Source organism: Camelus ferus, chromosome 7 (genome assembly GCF_009834535.1).
Source record: "Camelus ferus isolate YT-003-E chromosome 7, BCGSAC_Cfer_1.0, whole genome shotgun sequence".
NCBI lineage: Eukaryota > Metazoa > Chordata > Mammalia > Artiodactyla > Camelidae > Camelus > Camelus ferus.
The window spans coordinates 47,353,576-47,373,611 of NC_045702.1; the positions used below are offsets into that span (position 1 = coordinate 47,353,576).

At 38.8% G+C, this 20,036-nt stretch overlaps 1 protein-coding gene across 1 annotated transcript in view; it reads right to left on the bottom strand.

Annotated features, from left to right (window-relative positions):
- DNAH11 (dynein axonemal heavy chain 11) overlaps nt 1–20,036 on the bottom strand; it is a 281,146-nt gene that overhangs the window by 60,009 nt on the left and 201,101 nt on the right. Inside the window, 3 exon segments of the mRNA XM_032483875.1 lie at nt 2,812–2,934; nt 4,124–4,359; nt 16,002–16,172. Of these exon segments, the coding sequence (XP_032339766.1) occupies nt 2,812–2,934; nt 4,124–4,359; nt 16,002–16,172 (530 nt within the window).

The window sequence follows — 20,036 nt, forward strand, 5'->3', positions numbered from 1 at the left end:
CTGGAAATCACCCTTGAACCCTCCTTTTTTCCTACTAACAAAATCTCATTAATGACCATGAACTGATGAGATTAACTCCTTAAGAATTCTGATTTGCCCTTCTCCTCTCTACCTCTACTGTCGCTGGCTTAGTTTAGGCTCATATTATGTGTCACTTGGGTTATTTCAATTGTTTGCTAATGGGACCCTGAATCTAGGTCCATGTGTCTTTAATCAATACTTCCCACTGCACCAACAGTGTGTCCTTCCAGCAACAGAAATCTGATCACATTACTCCTACCAGGCTTAAGAGTCTTCACCACCTTCCCCACTGACAGATGCTCATGATTCTCAAGTGAAAATATGGAAACTCCAGATGTGTTACTCCAGGAAGGCAAGGTCCTTTGGTCAAAAACCACTGCTGTTGTCAACCAGCATTATTGATAGGAATGGACCCCTTTAGTGTGTCTCAAGGAAAAGATCGATCACCCTATAGGAAAAGGCCAACCTAGATGTCCAAGGATGTCCACTTTCTGGGTCCTGACAACATCTCCAGTCTCATCTGTCTCAGTGCATACTCCTCTATTTCCCCCCAAAATGGGACTCTCCATGTATCCGAGTCCTAACTGCAGTTCCCCAAGGCTGCTAGGCTGCCTCGTGCATTCTGCTATTTGGTATTAGTTCTCTCCTTCCAGGATTCTCTTCTCCCACTTGTCTGTCTGACAAATGGCACTCATCTTTCAAGACTCATGTTAAATGTCCATGTAATCAAATCCAATTTTTTCCACAAAGCCTTCCCAAGTCTCCACTACCATGACGACTCCCTATCATGAGTACTTCTATCATTACACCAAGGGCATGTATTACTTTTACAGGTCTCTCTTTCCGCTAAGGAAACGTAGCTTCCTTAAGGGCAGGCTCTGTACCTTATCATGCTCTGAATCTTCGGGCACCCAGTACAGTGCCTGGTGTCTAGCCATGTTCAGAGAAGGCTTGTTCAGTGACTGAGAAATGTAAGGACTCAGATTTTCTGCATAAAGATACTCTAAAAACACATTTAAAAAAACTAGAGATATAGACCTGAATTTACCTTCATAGAAATGGCTGTTTCCACACATAAGCACATAGGAGCCAGAATTACTACAGTAATAAATGCATGCAATAAACACCATCTGATATATTCTTACATATTTTAAATTCTCTTTATCTTTTAATAATGCTACAATGATATGGTCAATTCTGCAAAGCCTAATAAAGAGTACATATTCAGGAAATATTAATTTGAAATAAATTGCTCTGGTTTGATATTTTGTGACAAAGAATTGATGCTGTATGTAAAATAGTTTGTTTCTGAAATAAAAAAAAAAAACTTCTGGGATTCTCTTTTATACTTAACTATATTCATACCAAGAAAAAAATCAGGACTCAAATTTATCAGTCTCTAGAAATTTCAGATTATCAAAAAATAAACACATACATATATAAAAACAGACAGTCACCAAATTTCTTACATCTAAACTGTGTTACTGGAGGTCCAAGTTAAAGCTAGAGAAGATGTATTTCGCTGACAAAAAATTTTAGGCCTTCGTAATAGAGTCAGAATCTTAATAACAAGGATTTCACTTTAGTGACATTCAAGATTTTACACTATATTTTTAACACATCAGACACAGCTACAATTATATTTATGTTAGAGCTGCAGTTTGTCAAGTGTCTTATTAGAGTGTTCTAAATGCTCGTCTGGGTAAATTTTGGTTTATTAAACAACTATAAGTTGTCAGTCACTGTAAATGGATTTACTTGGTGAGTCGTATAATAAATACCACACTAATTGGGTAGAGACTTTTTAAAAAATAGAAGTTAGTCACCCTTAAGTAGGCCTATTTCCACTTAAAATTGACAGGAATAATCTCGTGATGAAAAGGCAGAGAATGGATATCAAGGAAGAAGGGTGTGGGGGAAGTTCTGAAATTACACCTTTGTGGAGAAAAAAAGAACCAAAAAAGAGAAGGAAATCCAGTGCAGTAAGACTAGTGAATGTTGGTTCCTTAGTGAAGAGGCACAGAGAGCTTCTGGAATGCCACAACCTCCCTTGAGCCCACACAGGTTTGGTTAGAGTCACAACTACTGCATTTGACCTTTTACACACAGGTAGAAAGTGACATGATGACCCTTCGGAGGCAGCTTCATTGGCCCTGGGAGGATGTCCTGGAGAGCTGGCGTCTGGGGGGATGGCAGCCATTTGGAAGGTCACACAGAGCTCAGCAGGGGTGTTCCAGTCCACCACTGCTGGTACAGGGATGAGCTTAGGGGTCCACTAATCAACTCTTTTTTTTCTAATGGTTACGTGCATTTCAAGTGCATGTGGAAAAGCAGAACTAGCACAGCAAATCCATGGTTTTGTGGGTGTTATGACTTGGGATGAGGCTGAGTTAAAAAAAGTAGTGGATTTAAAATTGTTTTTTAAACATATTACGTAAATAAGGATACAAGTGAAAGGCAGTTAAGGCAAACATACTAAAGGTGTTCTGCCAAGTACTAAAGTCAGAAAAACACTGGTATAAACTAATGAAGAAGTAACTGCTTTCAGATTTGTGACAGTGCATTTCTGGGGTCTCTAAGTCAGGAATTGGGTAACATGAATCTAAATCCACCAAACAAATGGTCTGAACGTCTGGATCACATCAAGAGTGCTTTGGTCTTGGAATGTAAGTGACTTGGAACAGAAACTCAGAAATATAACCAAGAAAATTCCCATAGACTGCCCTTGATTATATGGCTGAGAAATAAAAGCTGATGACCAAACTCATATGTAGCATAAAATGTACTTACTTTCCTTTTTTAATTGTGTTCCTGCCAAGCAATGGCTCAAGGACTGGGTCGATCGTTTCCTCAAGGTTTTCAATTAAGACGACATCTCCAAAGGCCAAAGCAGTTTCAATGTCATTCAAAAACCTTAAAATTCAGTCAGAAGAAAAATAACATAAAGAAGCACAGAGAAAATATTTAAAATTACTTATATTAAATTATATTGAATTTAATATGCTTTAAATGGTACAAACTAACTTAAGGAAATACTATTTTATAAAGTAGTATTCTTTGACTAGAATACATGGAAATTAAAGATTAGATTCTGAGATAAATTTCATAATTATATTTTCCAAGTGAAATTCAATAGTATGAACTAAGAAGTTTATGTGTAATTTACTCACTTTTGACAATGATTATGGTTGAAATAAATGTAATTTGCCCAAACATCATAAATTTATTCTATAGGTCCTCTTTGGTTAAAAAATTCAAATGTTACTAAATGCCTTGTGGTTTTTTAATCAAATTTTCATTTTTAGATTCACTTTTAGATTCGATCATATAAGGCAGTAAACTATCATTTTATTTCATTCCCCCTCTCCAAAAGTAGTCTCTCCCCTTCAAAAATAATTTTCTCCAAGCATTCAGATAAGCAAGGCAGATCATTTATCTGCACAACTGCAGACATTTCTTATTTCATTTTACACATCAAAAGACGATGAGGGGCTGAAATGAAATATCAGGAAGTCTAAAATTATTTATTCAACATTTACTGAAGACCAGCTACATATGAGACAGCTTTCCACTTACCAGCCAACATTGTCATGTGGACCCAGTGACAGAAAAATCTCAGAGCAGATTTGGTTCTCAAAAGCGACATGTGAAGCCTGCCTAAGAATTATCTCAGGCACTCAACGCTGGGACTTGAGCCATGTTAAAACCCTACTGTAGGCCAAATACATATTTAGGAATAAGACTGTAAACATCATTAAGCATGTAGGTGCAGGTGACAATTCTTGTGTTACCATATGCCAAATGCCCTACAGAGGGTTATAATACATCATGTTTCCATTCTTTGCCTTAGGAAATTTTTCCTCTCATGTTCAGTGTTTGTTCTAACCTTCCTTCTAACTTCTTCAGGTAAGTGGATGCTGCCTGACATATATGCCCTTTGACAGAGATACTTAATGTGAAATGTAAGCAGGCAGATAAACAAGCTGTACTCAACTGTCACATTTCAAAGTAGCAGAGAGTTCTAAGAAATGCCAGGACTTGGTAAAAATCAGAACCCTTTCCAGCAGCTCAACTGAAAGTCAACCCTTCAGATTTCACGTACCCTTTCTGGCCCAAGCGTGTGACTCTCAGGGCGGTTCCATACTTATTCTTGATCCACTTAATTCCTTGCTGCTGAGGATCTATCATCAGGGGCCAGCGCTCGCAGTGGGTGAGGATCGCGGCGTTCTCGGTTGACATTCTGTCACTGGGCAGTCCTTTGTTATTCCAGGCGGCGACTGTGGCATCATCTGTCAGCATAGTCATCACGTCCAGCCCTTCGGTTATGGGGATGTAGACCTTTAAAATCAGAGTCAAAGGCAATCAACTGGCAGTGTGGTGGAACAGAAGACTCAGCACGACAGCTGAGAAAACAAGAGACCAAGGGCAAGAGACCACATGCAAGTTCTCCGCTAACTCTCCAGACCCAAAGAAAATTCTCATCAGGAAATACGATGAGACTCCATAAACCTGGCATTTACATCGCAGAATTTCTGTCAGCTGCAGCATTCAACATCTGGTTTGTTACCGCATCCATCTAGCTTCAAGCGACTCCACATACCTACAACCACCCCACAAGGTGAGAGTGAATTTAGACTCCAGGAAGTATGACAGGACAACAGAAGTGTTATTTGCCCGATGGAGTAATTACCCCACATAAGCAATGATGAAATGCACCCTCTTGTGTGAGCATTTCATCTTTTTCTACAGGTCAGCACTACAAAAAGATAACGTTTTCTGGGGCGGGGGTTAATGGCATGCGTTCAGTCTCCTGTAACTCCATCAGCTCGCACCCGAGGAACTAAGATCACAGCCTCTCCTTTCAGAGGGAACTGAAACTGTCTACACTGCGATGGCGGAGAGAAGCATTACAAAGTGGGGAGTTGTCTCCATTAAAAGAGAGAGAAGGAGAACTCTAGTTTAAAGATAAGGATCAGTTCTTTACCAAAATTGATTGATTTTGCAAAAAACAAATAAAAACAAACAAACAAACAAAACCTCAAGGTTGTAGAAAGGAACTTATGAAGGAATTTATTCGATTGTCATCCATCATCATACATTTATTGAGCACCTCCTGCATATGAAACGCTGCCTGGAGATACCACGATCAGCAAGATGAATAAGGAGCTAGTCCCCTGGCTGTGTAGGGGGTGGAACGTGGACACCTGATGGAGTAGGCAGGGGAAGCTATAGCAGCAGCTGGATTTCTTGGTTGGCGCAGAGCTTCAGCACACAAAATGCTGGAAGAAGCCCGACAGTAAAGCCAGCATGCAATTTGATGTCAATATAGGAGACGCAGCACAATATTCCTACTGTCCCTGGCAATGTTATCGTACAAATGAATCAAACTCTACCTCCCAGTGATAGGAACAAGGAGCCCTGGTATCTGACTCAACCAGCAAGTTACTCAGAATAAGCATCCTCTTATTAGCAAAAGCTCTGTGTCTTTAATTCCTTAGCTTCTACTTAATACAAGCAACTTGAAATAACGAGATAAAATAACTTTAATTTCTGATTCTATAAGGAGTAACAGAAGGTACACATGTAGATCTTGTGTCTGAATTCAATAGTGTGAATTGTTTGAGCACCAACTGTGTGCAGGGTGGAGCACAGGGGATCAAAGTCCCCGTTTGTTAACAGCCACTTTAGTCAGGGAAATAAAGCAGGCAACTCACATTAAAGAATATGATAAATATTGTAAAATACTTAGAGACTTAAATTTTTAGAAGTGAAGTTTAGGGTATTTTCTTTATCATATTAAATTCAAATAAGTAGTTGTGTGACTACATGCAGCAATTTTTTCATCAAAAATTATTTTGATGGTTACAGTACAGTTACCACTTTTATAATAAATTTTAACCTTGGTTTAGACTAGGGGAAATAAATCTCAATTCATATGTATCTTCTTTAAAATCCACTCTTCTTTGCAGAACTCCTTGAAGGAGTCTGCAGAAAAGAACATGAGTGTGGAAACCAAGTGCAAAGAGGAAGCCCTTGACACCTAAAGTCAGCCTCCCAAGTCAGCACGAATCCATCCCACAGCTTAAGCAGTGTCAGCACGTCAGTCAGGATGGAGCTGGGGCAAAAAAGGAAGGAGCCTCCCCGCTGGTTTTCTCAAAGCTTTTAGGAAAGAGAAAAGAGCAGACTGGAAACACATACCCTGAGCCAAGTCAGACTCATCCTAACACCAAATGTACATCAGAATCCACTGAGACCTGACCTAGTGGCACATTCCAAAGGAAAAAAGGGAACTTCTGATGAGGTAAGACTCCCAGTTTCTCCTAATATGATGGTAACAAAACAGCCACTATTGATAGGGCTTTAAGTGTTTACAAAATTTACTCATAAACATTCACTCTGTTCCTTGTCTCATTTAACTCCCATAGGAGTTCTGCAAAGTAAGTATCTCTCTCTTTCCCCCTTAGGACACTAAGGCTTTGAAAGGTTAACAACATGCCTAATAACTCTATGTATTTGTTCTGTCTCTAAACTGCTAGGTGAGGTTAATGAGCAGAGCACAAATGCCTCCTTGAACTTGCCCACGTCTTCATCGGTCTGCTCAGGAGACGATAACTTTGGATGGAAACAATTTTGGACAACAATTTTACTTGGACCCTCAAGACCACGTATACCCAACCGTCCCTGTCCTTTTCAGGTACCACCGTGCTACTCTGTTTCTCCCCCTGCCATCCTCCAAACTCCGGCCCCTACTGTTGTGCTTTCTGACAACACTTCCCACATGCCCGTCAGTGTCCTAGTCCTGGTGGGACCAAATTCCCTTGTTCCGTCTGCCTGCTTGTCCTAACTAAAACCCAGCTCTTCCCTACGGCAGGGGCTCTCAACCCCAAGCTGTATATTAGAATCACAGGAGAGCTTTCAAAGCTGCCACCCGGACTCTAATGATTCAACTTCAACTGGCATCATATGTTTTCACTCCCACAAGATTTAAACATGAAGCTGGAGTCCAAGAACCACTGCCCTAGGGTCTCACTTCCCTTGAGGGCTTTCTTAAGTAGACAGTTCATTCTCTTAATACTCTCATTACTGAAAAAAAAAAAGTCTGTGGGAAAGAGCTGTCATTCTTCTTACTTCCCTGCAGATCATTCCAAGACCACAGCTCCTCCAACCTTAAGGAAAAAATGCCACCTTTGAGGCCCATGGAGTCCAGCTATACAATCTCCCATGTGTCCTCCTCATATTAACTAGCTATTGATCCTCTCACTTTCTAAGTTTAGCTGTTGACCTCTGATAACCTCAGTGCTCATGGAGACAACGAATCCACTCTCCAACCCTGATAACCTTCATGCCAAAGCACTATATTTCCTTTCCACCCTAGCCTTATGGGGGAAGAGGTGGAAGGGGAGAAAACAACAGAACCAGCTGGGAAGATTATACACCAGCCCCATACCAGCCACACACCCCACCCACAATGATGTTGGTATGTCTTGGTTGCATATTATACTATCTCCTCCTTTAGATGAGAAATGCTGCCCCAGACCCTGTAATAAGCTGAAAGAATTTCACTAGTGAAACCTAAACTTTTAATACCCAATTCTTTAACCATGATTCTCTCTACCTCTCTCATACCTTTCAACATAACACTCTTACTAACAGCATTAAGACATCTAGTCCTTTACCCACCATGTATTTTTTATTGTGGCAAAACACACATAAAACTTGTCATTTTAATCTTCGAAAAGCGTACAGTTCAGTGATGTTAAGTGCATTCACGTTGTTGTGCAATCATCACCACCTTCCATCTGCAGAATCTTTTCATCTTCCCAAACTGACACTCCATACCCGTTATACAGTAATTCCTCGTTTCCCTGGCCCCGCCCCCAGCAACTACCATTGTACTTTCCGGTTCTATGAATCTGACTATTCTAGGTACCTCATATACGTAGAATGAAATAAAATATCTGTCCTTTTATGACTGGCTTATTTCACTTAGCATAGCATCTACAAGGTTCATCCATGTTGTAGCTTGTGTCAGAGTTTCCTTCCTTTTTAAGACTGAATAACGTTTCACTGTACGTATATGCCATGTTTTCTTTATCCATTCATCGGCTGATGGATATTTGGATTTCTTCACCTATTGTGAATAATGCTGCTATGAACAAATATACAAATAACTGTTTGAGTCCCTGCTTTTCCTGCGTTTGGGTAGTAGATTCCAGAAAGTGAAACTGTAGGATGAGGATACGATGTGATATGATAATTCTACATTTATTTTTTTGAGAAACCCTACCATACTTTGAATCACTAGCTTCTAGCTACTCCCACTTCTCTATCCAACCTACATAGAGTCTTCCATTCCTTAACTGCTCTTCTGACTGTCACATGACCTTCCCTGCCTTTTCCTCCTGGCTCACCTGCATGTATAGCTTGTACCCTGGGTGGACTTGACATTCTCTGTCCTTTCTTTTTGCTGCCAGACTGTGACTATTGCTGCCAAAAGCTTTATTACTATGACTACAAATGTAGATTTTTCCAAATTCATCCTTGATTTCTCAAAGTTGCTTGGAAACACTTAACATCTACTCTCCGACTGCCTTCAATGGGTATTTCTGATGTTTCTACCAGTCTCTTCACAAATGTTCTCCGAGTCTCAATTTTCTTATCTTTGACCAAGTAGCACTGCATCTTCCTGCTTCCCCGAGAGGAGAAAGCCCAACAGTGACCACTGTGTCAGCCTTCTTTCTATCTGCATCTCTGCCTGGGTCTACTGTGTCTCCTTCCCTCCCGCCTACGTTGGAGGAGTCTTGCTTCTTCTATCTGAGGCTCATTCCATTTTCCTTCCTCCATATTCTGAAGCCCATCTCTTCTTCCCAGTTCCTGATGGATCGACCTCTTCACCCTTTTATCATCAGCATTTCCTTTTCCATTTCTTCTCCATTTCTTCTCCAGAAGCATAGAAACATGCTCTAGTCTCATTCATACTGAAAAAATAAACCCTTCACTTAGCTTCATGTCCCTCACTCAGTACTTCTGTTTATCTCCTTCCCTTCACAGGCCAATTCCTACAAGAACAATCTGTCCTTTCTGCCTACTTCCTCACTTCCTAGGTAACTCGGGGACAACTGGCTTCTGGCTCATTACACCCTCGTGGTCACAAGAGACCTTCACATTTCCAAATCTGAGGACACTTTCAGTTGTTAGTTCTTTTCTCACTTGACTCTGTGGCTTTGGCATGACTGACTGTTCCTGTTTACATGCTTACCTCCTATGACACCACTCTAGCCTGGGGTTTCTCCCATCTCTGCTCATTGCTCATCCTTCTCTACTCCCTGTTTACATGTCAGCACTGACTCAGGTCACTTCACTCGAAACCTCTTGCTGAGATGATCTCACCACATCCTAGAGTTCCAAGGACCTACACTCACATTGATGCCTCCCAAATCTGACTCCCACCCAATAATGCTCTTATCCTGCTCTCTGCTGGTTATTGACACCTGAATGTTTCAGAGATACCTCAGTGTTCCTAAAACCAAACCCGTTATCTTTTTCCCCAAACTTATTTTAATCAGAGGGAGTAGCACCATCATATCCATACTTTCTCCCCATCAATCCACTGCATTGTTTCATCAACTCTTCCTCCATGCCGCCTCTGGAGTCACCCCTCTTCCATGTCCACTGTCATTACCTTGTTCAGTTCATTGTCTTCTGAATTACCATTCTAAGAGACAGCCTCAATTGTCAACAATTGTCTCTTCCCCTGCAAGTCACTGTTTCCTCTGTGGCCAACGTGAGCTTTCAAATTAGTAATTCTGACCACGTCACAGATCTGCTTAAAATCCTTCAGTAACTCCTCGTGCTTAGGAAAAAGTTCCAACTTCTTTTCTTAGTTAACTATATGAGGGTTATAATATGGCCCCTAATTCTGTAATGTTCACCTATATTGTCCAGTTCATAATTATGAATCATTCATTTACATTTAAGTAATTTATGCTTATTAAGTTATTAATGCTTAAATCAGTTGAAACTCTTTTTATTTTCCATGAAGCCGTGAAGGAGAGTCCTAACTGTATTTTGCCCAAATGGTTGATCAGTTGTTCTATCACCATTTATTGAATAATCCATCACTTCCCCCATGGATATGCAATGTACATTTAAGCATATATTCATTTATTTAAAAGTACAGATTAATAGTCTGGTAGTTTCTCAAAAGATTAAACATAGAGTTACCATCCAGCCCAGAAAATGCCACTCTTGCTTATTTACCAAAGAGACATGAAACATGTCCACACAAACTTGTACATGAATAATTCAAATGTTCATAGCTGCATTATTAATACTAATCAAACAGTAGAAACAACCCAAACGCCCATCAACTGCCCATTTATCCAACATTTATGAATGGATAAATGAAATGTGGGATATCCATGTAAGGAATATTAGTCATAAAAAGGAATGAAATATTGATACAAGTTACATCATGGATCAACCTTGTAAACATGCTAAGTGAAAGAAGTCAGTCACAAAATACCACAGATCTTCTGAGTTCATTCATATGAAACGTTTACAATAGGCAAATCTATAGAGACATAAAATAGATTAGTGGCTGTCTAAGCCCAGTAAGGATGGGGTGATTGGGGTTATAGCTAATGGATGTAGGGTTTATATGAGGGGAGGTGGTAAAAATGTTCTAGAATTGACTACGATGGTAGTTGCACAACTCTGTATACACTAAACATCACTGACCTGTATACTTTAACTGGGTGAACTGTATGGCATATAAATTATATCTCAATGAAAACAAATACTGAGCATTCACAATGTTTCAGGAACCATTCTAGGATAGAGCAGTGACTAAAACACAAAATATTTGCTTCCAAGGATCTTACATTTTATCTGAGAGAGGGGAGAGATAGTAACCATAACAAACTTATAAATGAAATTGTATTAGAAAGTGGTACTATTAGAAAGTGATCAATGTCATGGTGAAAAAAATGAAGTAGGATGAGGCATGTTGAGGGATGGAGACTGTAATCATATCTAGGGATTTGAAGGTGTTGTTTGAACAAAGACTTAACTGATAGAAGGGAGAAGGACATGTGTAACTTGAGGGAAGACACTTCAAGACAGAGGAAACAGCTAGTGCAAAGGGCCTGAGGTTGGAGCATGTCTGGTATAATCAAGGAAGGTGGCCAGTGTCACTAGAGCAAAGTAGTAAGGAAAGAAGTAAAAACAAGAGAGATAAAGAGAGATAGTGGGGCCAAATCATGTAGGATTTTTATAAGCCTTTGCAGGATTTTTATAAGCCTTTGCAGGATTTCTAGCTTTCTGCTCTGAGTATCTGGGGAGTCATCAAAGGGATTTTAGAAGACAGTTCACTTAATTTGACTTGCATCTTTAAAGTCACATTGGCTGATATGCTGAGATAAGCTTTTGGAGAGAAATAACAGATGTAGAAGCCAGGAAACCAGTTAAGAGGTTTTTGCAGTAATCAAAGAGAAAGATAATGGCTTAGCCCAGGATGGGAGCAGTGAAAATGGTCAGATTCTAAATACATGTTTAAGGTGTAGCCTAGACAGACTGCATGTGGATCTCAGAGGAAGAGTGACATCAAGATGAAAAGTTGAAAGCTTTCCTGCTAAAATCTGGAACAAGACTGTCCACTCTCACTACTTCTATTCAACATAGTCCTGGAAGTCCTAGCCACAGCAATCAGACAAGAAAAAGAAATAAAAGGGAACAAAATTGGAAGGAAAGAGGTAAAATTGTTATTATATGCAAATAACATGACACTATATATAGAAAACCCTAAAGACTCCACACAAGAACTATTAGAGCTACAAAACGAATTTAGCAACATAGCAGGATACAAGAGTAACATACAGGAATCTGTTGCATTTCTTTACACTAACAATGAAATATCAGAAAAGGAAAGTAAAAAAAAAAAAAACAGCCCCTTTTAAAATCATATCCAAAAAGTTACTTCGGAATAAATCTGACCAAGGAGGTGAAAGACTCATATGCTGAGAACTATAAAACACTGAAAAAGGAAAGTAAAGATGACTTAAAGAAATGGAAAGATATGCCATGCTGTTTGAATTGGAAGAATTAATGTCAAAATGGCCTCATGACCCAAAGCAATCTACGGATTTAATATGATCCCTATTAAATTACCCAGGACATTTTTCACAGAACTAGAATAACTAATCTTAAAATTTATATGAAATCACACAAGACCCAGAATTGCCAAAGCAACACTGAGGAAAAAGAATGAAGCTGGAGGCATAACCCTCCAAGACTTCAGACAATACTACAAAGATACAGTAATCAAAACAGCATGGTATTAAACAAAAAAAAGAAGAAGAAAAAGAACAAAGAAGGAAAGAAAGAAAAAGACAAATGAACATAAATACAAAACAGAAACAGACATATAGACATAGAATACAAACTTGTGGTTGCCAGGGGGAAGGGATGTGGGAAGGGACAGACTGGGAGTTCGAAATTTGTAGATACTGACAGGCATATATAGAATAGATAAACAAGACTATACTGTATAGCACAGGGAAATATATACAAGATCTTGTGGTAGCTCACAGTAAAAAAGAATGTTGACAATGAATATATGTATGTTCATGTATAACTGAAAAATTGTGCTCTACACTGGAAATTGACACAACATTGTAAACTGACTATAACTCAATAATAAAAATAAATAAATAAATAAATTGAAAAAAAAAACAGCATGGCATTGACAAAAACATACATATGGATCAATGGAACAGAATAGAGAGCCCACAGGTAAACCCACAGACCTATAGTCAAATCTTTGACAAGTGAGGCAAGAATATACAATGGAGAAAAGACAGCCTCTATGGCAAGTGAAGTTGGAAAAGCTGGACAGCCGCATGTAAATCATTGAAGTTAGAACACTCCCTCACTCCATACATACAAACTCAGAATGGCTTAAAGACTTCAATTTAAGACAGGACACCATACATTTCCTAGAAGAGAACATAGGCATAACATTTTCTGACATAAACCGTAGCAATGTTCTCCTAGGTCAGTCTCCCAGGGCAATAGAAATAAAAGCAAAAATAAACAAATGGGACCTAATTAAACTTATTACAAAACAGAAACAGATTCACACATACAGAAAACAAATTTATGGTTACCAAAGGAAAAAGGCGGGGAGGGATAAATTATGAATTTGGGATTAACAGATATCTACTACTATATACAAAATAAACAAACAACACAAATCTATTATATAGCACAGGGAACTATATTCAGTATTTTTTAATAATCTATTAAGGGAAAGAATCTGAAAAAGAATATATATATATATGACTGAATCACTATGCTGTACACAAGAAACTAACACAATACTGTAAATCAACTATACTTCAATAAAATACATATACACATATACATATTCCAGGAAACTTTACAACTACTAGGCCAAGTAAAAATACAATTCTTGAGATTTTGACTTGAACTGAGTTACGTTTACTTTCTAGATTTTGAAGTTTTGATACATTCAGAATATGAAGTTTTCATTTCTAGGAGCACATTAAGGACTGCTGACTTACTTTAGAAAATTTCTCTCCAAGGTGACCTTAAATATGTCAACAGCCATTAATAAATGACATGCTTAGTTTAGAGATTTTACAAATGACACAAATCAGTCACTTGCTGACTGGTTAATTTACAAACTGTTAGAATCCACAGGACAGCCAAGTCAAACAGACAGCCAGAGACACTTAGGAGAACACAGAGCTCTAGAAAATGTCCTGCATGATATGGAGCAGTAAGAGGAGTTGCTTCTTGGAAGGGCAGGATAAGGGAACACTGCTGAAGGACAATTAATCAAAAAATTAACACTAATAAGCAATTTCAGCTCCACTCGGCCCGTGGCACATGTTCACACAGATGTGACTGTCTTTCTACTTTGCTGTGACTGAATCTAGAAGTAGTGGAAGATAAGTAGTCCAGAAACTGGAAACCTCTCTTCCACAGGACAAACATTTGTCAGGTTTCCTTAGCACTTTCTGCCAGGGGTCTTAGAGACAGAAAGGTCTCTTCCAAAAGGATGTCCTTAATACAACTGGGAATGTCCTTCTTCCTTTAGTACAGCTATGCCCAGAGATGAGCAAGAGAAGGCTGGTCATGTTTTAGGATCTGTTTCTCAGTTCACATGGTGCTTATGTCCTCAAGAGAAAAGGAGAGAGTGTTGGGATAACTGAAAACAGACACGGGGTCCCCGAGAATTATTAAGCCATAGTGAAACACAGGCATGCAGTTAAAACAAATGTTTGTTTAGCATACAGCATCAGACAATTATCATTTTGCTTTGGCTATATGTTTAGAATATTTATACGGTTTGGGTTAGTAAATCAATTTTTTAAATTTTTTAATTAAAAAAAATTTGTTTTTACTTTTCTAGTTCAGAACAATCAATCTCATTTTAGTCTCCAAAACAAAATTTTATCTTTATGGAGCTCCATACTTGGAATTTTAAGTAAATAGGAAAATACAAATCAATTGATGGGAAACTTCCCAGAAACACATACCCTAAATAATGTTATGCCAGCAATTAAAAATCCATTTTTAAAACTTAGATTAGAGAAGGCAAGTTTTCAATTTTAAAGAATGTAAAATGACTAGGCAGCACAACTTCACACCATCAGGACCACGACATGATCATAGAGTGCAGAGCAATTACAACATTAAGACAATGTGAAGTTCAATGGTTTGGACATCAGGAAGTAAGTGGATTTCCCTATCATCCTGGAAAGAATGAGAAAACTTTATGCATGATAAAGAATGCAGAGAGGGTCACAAAAAAGGCCAATAGTCCATCTGAAGTCGTCACAGATTGATCCAGACAAAAACATCCATACAGAGGATGAAAGTTTGGAGATGCGGCTGAGAAACAGCAGTGAGAGAAGAATGTGACAGCGGACACACCGGACACTCACAGTGCAGTAGGAGGTGGACGAAATTAGCAGAATGCTTTATCCTCTCACATAAAAGGCATGTGTACAGCAGAAGTACATAAAGAAAACCTTAGACGTTCGGCGGTAAGACAGACAACCTCTTCTAAAAAGTATCTGGTATAAGAATATGACTTAATACTACAGATATACTAAAATAATTTAGTTACCGGAGAATTTCTCTTTTACGATTATTAATTATGGGATGCCTTTAATAACGAGCTTTCCCCTAAACATGAATTTCATTTAACTTGCAGAAATTCCATGGGCATGTATTTTTTGTCAAGAAAACAACTATTGTGAAAACTGAAGCATAATTACCAACGTAGAACACAAATATACAGAGAGATCTACCATTTCTCAAAGGCTGGATCTGTAACTGAAGAACTGGCTTGAATCAATTGAGATAACACTGCCGAGAAAAGAGTGGCCTGCAAGTCAGTGGTCTGGTTTCCTCTCCTTTATGACCTTATCCAGTCATTTAAACTTCCATGTCTCAGGTTTCTCATTTGCACAAGGATGATCTTAAACTAGACAATTTCAAACCTCCCAAATCTATTTCATCTTGCTTATGAGGTTGAATTTTCAAATTGAGGGTGAGCTCTTTTTATACTTATATACAAAACGTTACACTTTTCACGTGAAAGTAGTTGTGAAAAAAATCTTCAACAGATAACTCATAATAGTAACCAGTTTTATCCTATATGCTAACACAATGATCCAAATTTTATTTCAGTTATCAGTTTTGTTAAAAGCAGTTTTCCAACTATATCTCTTTAGGTTATCTAAATAATTCTTACATTTTCCATCTCCCTATTGCAATCACTAAAATAAGAGAAATGGCAACACGTAAGAAACGTCTCCATCAATACTAGAATTTCCAAGCAGGTGATACTACAGAGGTACAAAAAACCCCAGAACATACACTGTTTTTACTACTGAAATTTCAGTGTGAGGCTTCTACATGTGGCCACTGCCAGGAAACGAGCTTACCTTTTGTCGAAGAAAGGGAACCCACATGCAGTCTACCAGTTCCTGGCGATACTGTCTTGTAAAGCATCCAACATAAGACACAAATGCTGCTGTAAGGAGAACATCTCCACAGAGTGTCTTCTCTTGAGCTTCAAAGGATTTAATCGCCTGACCCCAGCGAATCTTCTCTGACTGCAAGATAAGATTACTCTGATGTAAACTGCAGGGTGAGCATCAACTCAACAAACGTTTAAAGTAATTACCCTACACGCGGTTTAAGTCTATGTCGCTCTGCACAGCCTTTGGAAGGAACGGGAACACAACTGGATGGCACGACTATGATAACCATTCATACCTGTGGACCCATCATTACGAAGGTGCTCGTATAACACTTTTCAGTGGAGTTCATGACAATATGACATTAGATCTTTAACATCTCCTTCCTGTTGGATGCCCTAACTCTTTAATTATGATTGAGGTCCTTCTTAAATAGTCACAGTCACCCTCCTGTCCCTCTGGGAGTGTGGAATCAAGGGCTGCAGCCAAGACAGAGTGATGTTAGGATTTTTAATGGCAGCTTGGCTGCTCCACTCCTCCCACTTAGCAGCAGTGGTCCTAGTGGTACTGCCCTAGGCAAACACTGTGCTAAACGTACAGGGTGTCGGCTGATTACACAAAAAGGGAAATGGCGACAGCAGGTATATTAATTAATAAAAATATAAAGCTGAAAGAGTCACTTAGCCAGGATTCTATTAGTTAAAAAATAGTGCTGGCAGTTACTAACTTCAGGTCATTTTTCTAATATAATCACTCAAACAGTGGGAGAACTTATAGCCTATGTGAAAAGACTGAAGCAGGAAGCCTTGAAGACAGTATGCTCAGCGAATGCTGTTCAAGTCCTCAGATCCAGTTGAATGGCCATTTAAGATCTGATTTCCAGGTTAAGTATGTGGAGCCCTTAATATTGGATTTGAATAAAACTGCAATAAATATCTATGGATTGACTGAACTGCAGGATAGTTCACTAATTCACTTTGATTCAGTACATGCTAAAATTAAATACCACATTCCATTCTAAGAACATGCAAATTAACAGTAACTAGAAAAAAAAAAAACCCAGGAAATTGTAGTACAAGCACAGAACCCTGTGGAATTTAGCTCTTCTCATGAAAGAAGAGAGATCACAGAAAGCAAAAATATGTCAGAACAGACTGAAATTCCAGTTCACCACAAGCCATCAAAATACCCACAGCACTGAAGTAACCAAACTAGTGGGTGAAAATGGTTCTGAAAGCTACTTTAAGATAGTTCCCTTGCTTGCTTGATAAAGATCACTCCAAGTTATTAGCGCTATAATTAAACACTAGGGAACTACAACTCCCTTGCTCTCTTAACAGAATTCATTACTTTCCTTCTTCAGCTATAGATAATAAACCCATTAATTTTGAAGAAGAATCTCTCATTTGCTTTCCCTCCAACTTTGTTGCCTTTGGTTAGTAAATGATAAACAATAAAGTGCACCCACCTCATTCTCCAAATCAGGTTTGGAATTGAATATTTACCAAACATAGACTTATCGGCGATTGAAATCATCAATAATTTCACTATACCACCCATGCAACATAAATCATTACTGACACCGGCTAACAAGGGTTTAAGAGTTGGAACATGTCCTGTAATAAATTTCTAGACAGTTAAAAATCACTATAATTTTATTCTAATGCATTATAGATTGCCTGTAATGTCATCCTGGCTAGGGTGACCCATTTCTAATTTTGAACAGCTGTTCAGCTCCGGAGTTAGTTAATGATTAAATATAAATTGCCTGATTTATTAGTCTGAATGGTTGAGACTATAGCTTCCAGGTCAATGTTATATAGACAAAATCATCACTCTTGACGCTTTTCCCAAGTTAACTGTCTCCTGTTCTAGTCAGAAATAATTTATCCTCAAAGGAAAAGGTCTGACATCCTCCATTAATCCTTTAAAAATATATATACACACACACATGTATTTTTTGTTATTTAACATTATTCAACTATTTTTCCCTCTCCTGTTTTAAATTATCATGACTAAATAAAGCCTTTGGAAGACACTGCTAGGTATTAGAGATACATCATAGAACCTATTTTTCCCTTGATAAAACTTTCAGACATTCTGTAACTATTTCAAGTAAGTCTAATAAAATGACACTTTTTCTGTTTCTCAGGTCCCTCTTAAGTGGTAAACACTTCCGATTGCTTAAATCTTACCAGTTTAAATGGAAGCAGGTATAAACACCACTAGTAGCTGTGAAATTTCTCAACTGACCTAGGACAAGAGTCTTCAAAAGGCCCCAGAATTTTTTTAAGCACAAGGGCTCCCCAAATTCACCCATTCATTCATTCAACAAATCCTATTGGTGCCTATGACGTTCCAGGGACTATTCTACACACTTGGAATCTAGCACTGTAGAAAACAAGTGAAAACAAATCCTGCTCTTGAGAGCTTATTCTCTAGTTAGGAGAAAAAGATCACCAAAAAAATATGTATTCATATATATACATACACAAGTGTGTGTGCCAAGTGATGACAAATACTATGAAAAAATAATAAAGCGGAGTAAACGGAAAGAGCTATAGAGTTAGTGTGTGTGGGGGTGAGTGTGTGGGTGTGTGTAGGGGGCAGGGCGCATGCTCTTTTTCGTAGGGAGATCAGAGAAAATCACGTGATAAGGAGAACTTTTCGCAGACATTGAAGGAAGTTCTGGAGCCTGTGATGTCATTACCCGGGAAGGTGTAAGCGACATGGAGGAAACAAGCAAAGGCCATGAGGCAGGAGAGTGACTGGCAGTGTGAGGAAGGACAAGGAGGCCGGTGAAGACAGAGCAAGAGGGAAGGTGGCAGAAGCGAGGACAGAGGTTCCAGGAGCCAGATCATGGAGGACCTTGTAGGCCAGGTAAAACCTTTGGACAGTACTTCGAATGAGACAATTAGTCAGGGGGGAATTCTGAGAGAGTGCTGACGTGAATGGACTTAACTGCTTACAACATCACTCAGCTGCACTAGGGGAACTGGACCTTGGGGAGTAGGGTAGTAGTAGAGGGTGGGTGGTACCCCAGGGGAGAGATGGTAATAGCCTGGACCAGTGAGGTGAGGCTAAGGCAATGAGAACACTGGGATTCTGAATGGACTCTGAAGGTAGAGTCACTACAATATATTGATGGATTAGATATGAGTCATGAGAAAGAGCAAAAAGTCAAGGGTGATTCCAGAGCTTTGGCCATGACAACCAGAAGAACAGACTTGCTGTTATGGAGATGGAGTGGGGTGAGTGGATTTTGCAGAGTGAACTATGAGTTTGTGTATAGTAAACTATAGAGTTTCAGAGAGATGATGAATTTAAATTTGTAGTAAATTTAAATTAGATTTTTAAAAGTCTATTTACTATATTTATAAAAAATTAGGCTATCACCCAGCTCAACCCATCTTAACATACATGTATCCCTCCTTTCTTGACAAGAGAGCTCTGATTTTGAGAAGAGTGTTAATGTGTCCAGCCTCATGGGATAAACGGAGATTGGCTAAGCCAATTGTGATCAATCCATTTCCCACTTTTTCTGCCTCCTTTGCAGCTAGACAAGGTTACTCCAGTTCTGGCTAGAGAAACTGAAGAGGCAGTGTCCTAGAGAGGCTTCCAGAAAAACTTCAGTTTTTCTTATAAAAGGAGAAGAATTCAGCTGCTACAGATTATTCTCTCTCTCCTTAATGTGAAGGTGCAGTGCCCATCTGTGACCTTGCTGCGAAATCCGTGAGGGCGAATGACCATGTATTAAGTACGGAGCAGTGGAAGGCTGCAGAGACACTAGGGGTCTGATCACTAGTTACCTGAATCTACACTGATAATGGTCCACCCCTGGAATTTTTTTAACATGTCAAAAATAAGCTATCTGCTTAAGCCACGGTAAATCAACTTTTCTATCACCTTCAGCTAAATGCAGTTCTAATAGTGCAGTTACATACTTTTAGGTAGCAACTAAATTAAAAAAACAAATTTTATTAAGATTTAATTCATATA